Here is a 4219-nt window from a genome sequence, read left to right on the forward strand (position 1 = left end):
TTCAATTGTTTAAATTAAGTTCATTAAAAATTTTCTTTCCCCTCCCATTCTCTTTGTTTCCCTGACCTTTACAGATTATGAACATTTAGCATCTTTTCTTTCTCTTCACTGAATTCAGAATGTAGAGTCAGATACTGGCTTGTTGAGTTTCCGATCACTACAGTGTGGGATATATACAGTCTGAAACCTCATCAAGTTCTTAAACATAAGCCCTCAAAGATTGTCATTGTTGATAGCAAAGGACTGAAGTCCATTTCGAGATTCTGCCAACATCTGGAAATATGCATGAGGTCCCCATCCTACATAATACAAGCAAGAAAAGTAAAATTAAGCTACAGTTTGACTAATTGTTCTCTCTCTCTCGCTCTCTTCGCTATGTTATAATTTACGGTGCATTATTGGTATCTTCAGAAAAGGAAGAACGGAAGGATAAATGGGTTGCCATGACTAGCACGTCAAAGGCTTGCGGAGAACAATATTATTAATTAAAGTTTTAAAAAAATATAAAAGAACAATTCATGGACATACCATCTATGTCATACGGAGGTGGAAAGAATTGTAAGTAACCAAAGGATGCTACCGTTATCCCTGCATAGAGATGCTCAAATAAGAAACTTGACATAAAAAAAAGAGATAAAAATTGTGATAGCAGACTGCAGACAACAAAAAAAAAAGATACCTAAAAGACCTCCAGAGAATACATCTTGCCAATGATGCCAATAATCATCAACCCGAGAGACTCCAACCAGAGCTGCCAGGAGAATTGGCAGGAAAACAATACAAAGCTTTGCAATGTGACCCCTACGATCAAATGCCCTGATTTTTCCAGATAGATACCAACCAAGAAAGCCAAGACCAGCAAAGGACCCTGCACATAAAAAGTGAGGAGACTATATCATCGACCGGATTCTATGAAGCGTGTTATAAACTCTTAATAGATCAGTAGAACCAAAAATTTGAAATTGCCCTAACATAATAGTTGAATCATGCAATCAAAAGACTTGAGTTTTATAAAAAAATTTTAGAACTTTTGTAGTAGTATGATTATATATGGACGCTAAGATTCTTGGTTCACTTTTTGCCTGGAAGCTGACCTGTCCATTACTTCTTATACAGGGATGTTATTGTAACCCCAAACAACTTATGCTTTGACTTAAAACATCAACCATTTGAACTATTAAGCATGTAACAATTTTATGTAGGATTGATAAAAGTACATACAAGAGGTATGCCCACTTGGAAAGCTTTTGTATCCCTCCTTGATAACACTCAGACTTCCAGTACATTGAACATCTCCTGTTAACGGTTCGAACACCTGGTCATATCACACACGAATTCATCAATGCCGATCTTACTGAGCACATTATTATTAAGCCAAAGCAGCATGTATCACATGGAAAGGATGTTAGTTAGTTAATCTAACTGATTAGAATTTACAACATGGAGAACGCACCCCTTTGCCATCAGGAAAACAACGCCAGAAGAAATCTGGACGTGGCCGTCCAATCCCATCTTTAATCGCATCAGTTACAACCGCAGTAATGAGTACAGAATATAGAAGACCTGAACACACATTTGGCAATACGTAATAAGATTTATGGTCAAACCAGAGTGATGATGGAATGTTTTAAAAACTTCCAAACGTACCCAATATAGCCTGGTGGAAGTCATAAACATCCTTGCGAATAAAGTAGTAAACAAGAATGACAATAAGTGGCGCCAGTATTGCTATCAACTGCCCAGAATAATGAAATTTCAGGAGTTTATCTTTTGATTTGATCTTGCTAATAGGCATCAACATAATATGAAATATCAGCATGATATAAATTTCTTTGAATGACATAGATCCCAGGAGGAAAAACTTACTGGAACAGCCCAAAATGGAATCGTATTGTCTTTCAATGGGAATTTCAGGTCTGTCAACATCCACTCTCCAACAAAGCGGTGAAACGGATCTATCATATTCAAAACGACATCAATCACCGCTAGAAGTATGAGAATCAACCAGTCATGCAAATGTCTTCTTGCCACCTTAGCTCCATGTGATCGGATAGTGTGCGCACCCAACTGGATTTCAGGCATTTCTAGTTGGGAGGCAAAGAGCAGAAGTCGTGTTAGAAATTAAAGAACCAGAAATCAGGGGAAATAAAGCAAGACCAAAAACAGATTGGAGTACATAATGATGAAATGTCAGAGACTGGGACATTGGTAGTTATAAAGTGACATCAAGCCAAAAAAAAAAAAAAATCAAAGAAATAGTAATCTAGCAAACCAAAACAGAGCAGCGCAGAAAATAGTATGCCTCGACCAGAATTCTCAAAAAAGTACCCCATTTTTCGGTTGATAAATGGAGAAAGGAACCTAAATTTACAAACTAATGTTCGCTTTTTTAGTGTTGAGGGAATCAGTGATGAATCTACAAGGGTTGCTATTGCTTTCCATTTCAAAAAACACCTGAGTAATGCTTGAAAGTGTGTGATTATGTATTATCATCAACATTATATTAATATCCTTGGGGACAAAAACAGCTACTCCGCCTTTTTCATATCCCAAAGCTACTTCGGTTTCTATCTTCTTCTTTTTTTTTTCCAAATCTATTTTGTTATCCAGGCAACAGTTCATTCGAGGCTCCTCAAGCCCCAAAGAAATAAACAATAAACTCTCCTCCAGACAATTTTATGAACATCATATGGTTCGGATAATATATATAGTAATTATTTTACTTTGTTCTTGTCAGTTTAAACTTTAAACAAACTTCTCTCCCACCGATGAAATAAAGAAAACCTAATTCGGTGTCACTATGTCGACTTTTGGCTGTTAGTTTTGAATGTTACGGTTCTGCAGAAAATATCATATGTGAAACCAAAAAGAATGCTTCGTCAAGTAATTTCCAGTTTCAATTAGAAGCGTAAGGTTGCATAACTGGCAAGAATTTCATTCCTCTTTTCAATAAGAATAACAAACGATTTGCAGGAACCGCTGGCGATAATCATCAGTAAATTATAGTCTACAGATAGCAGAGGATGACAGAAGTTTATAAATACCAACTAAAATCTCCTGTCAGGCATGTGAGATGGAATAACTCAACTCGCAGATAGAGAATGTAAAAGACAAGGATTTCCAATTCAAATTTAAACTATACTATGATAATTAACGACAGAAGGAAAGAAAAGAGGCATAACCCAGAACTGAAGAAAGAAAACAAACACGCATTACATTAACTGCTGAGAAAAGAAAATCACACCCTCAAATAACCGTAAAATAAGTTATAATCAAACACGTGAAGAAGCAAAGAGAAGCACAATGCAGAATTGGGAAGAGAAAAATTGAGGAAGCAAGGGGCAGTTACCTGCACGAGAATTCAAAGCGAGCGAAGAAGGAAATGGAAATTGAGGAAGAAGAGGGAAGGCGCGTGGGAGGAACGTGGAATGCGAATGGGATAAGGAAAATGGGAATGCAAAAGAACAGAGAAAAGCATCTAATGGCTGATTCGTTGCCGAGTGACTTTGTGCAATGTGCTCCCTGCAGTCTGGAGAAAAGCCGGGAAATGAAGAAAAACCGGTGGGCCTGATAGCGACAGAAAAGAAAAAGAAGACTACCAAGTTTCAAATTTGAAAGTGTATTATTTAAGGAAAATTAGTATGAGACCTCATGAAAACAATTTAATACTCAGAAGTCCCTTAATAATTGAAAAACATGTAATAACAAATAACAAATTCTAATAAAAAAAATGACAACAAATTTATACTCTTACTTGTCTTAAAACTTTTTAGTAATTAAATCTCCTGAAACTCATAATAACTATCTCATCATTTTTCTATATATTATGAAAAAATTAATTTTTAATTTAATCTCTTCTTGCATTTAGGTTTCTAGTTGAGAAGGATGGAGAGGAAGAATTTTAATATTTTATTATTATGTAATTTAGTTGGAGGGTATGATAGATATTTTAATATCCCATCGTTATTTAGAAGAACAGTTAGATTATATGTGCATTTTGTAAAAGCACGTACAAATGTTCTAAAATAATACAAAAACATGGCAACTATTAAGTCAATCGATATTGACCATTTAGTAAATACTACCTCTAATATTTAATATAAGACCTTATTTAATTTTTGTTTTGATCATAATTATAAGACCTCAATCTATTTGTCTCTTGTATTTATCCATCCTTTTTCAAGGTAGTCCTTCTAATAATAATAATTCCAGCCAATAC

The 4219-nt window shown here is 35.2% G+C and overlaps 1 protein-coding gene across 1 annotated transcript; it reads right to left on the bottom strand.

Moving 5' to 3' along the window:
- LOC114717223 (lipid phosphate phosphatase 2-like) lies at positions 1 to 3444 on the bottom strand. The gene is made up of 8 exons (XM_028902321.1): positions 3350 to 3444; positions 1867 to 2084; positions 1648 to 1735; positions 1454 to 1563; positions 1222 to 1315; positions 680 to 868; positions 529 to 588; positions 1 to 299 (listed from the first exon to the last, which is right to left on the bottom strand). The coding sequence occupies exons 2-8, from the start codon at positions 2080 to 2082 to the stop codon at positions 214 to 216; spliced, it is 843 nt and encodes a 280-aa protein (XP_028758154.1). The 5' UTR covers positions 2083 to 2084; positions 3350 to 3444; the 3' UTR covers positions 1 to 213.
- Between the last annotated feature and the right edge of the window lie 775 nt (positions 3445 to 4219).

The sequence above is a fragment of the Neltuma alba genome, unplaced genomic scaffold, assembly GCF_004799145.2.
Source record: "Neltuma alba isolate B1F8T4 unplaced genomic scaffold, ASM479914v2 tig00011718_pilon, whole genome shotgun sequence".
Classification (NCBI taxonomy): Eukaryota; Viridiplantae; Streptophyta; class Magnoliopsida; order Fabales; family Fabaceae; genus Neltuma; species Neltuma alba.

What these genes read in the sequence shown, in the direction of transcription:
- LOC114717223 (XM_028902321.1), bottom strand. Translation starts at nt 2,082, where the DNA reads ATGCCTGAAATCCAGTTGGGTGCGCACACTATCCGATCACATGGAGCT. An exon ending in GTTTTCCTGATGGCAAAGGG is followed by an intron (nt 1,316 to 1,453) that starts GTGCGTTCTCCA and finishes TGATATGACCAG; the next exon opens with GTGTTCGAACCGTTAACAGG. An exon ending in ACCTCCGTATGACATAGATG is followed by an intron (nt 300 to 528) that starts GTATGTCCATGA and finishes TGTATTATGTAG; the next exon opens with GATGGGGACCTCATGCATAT.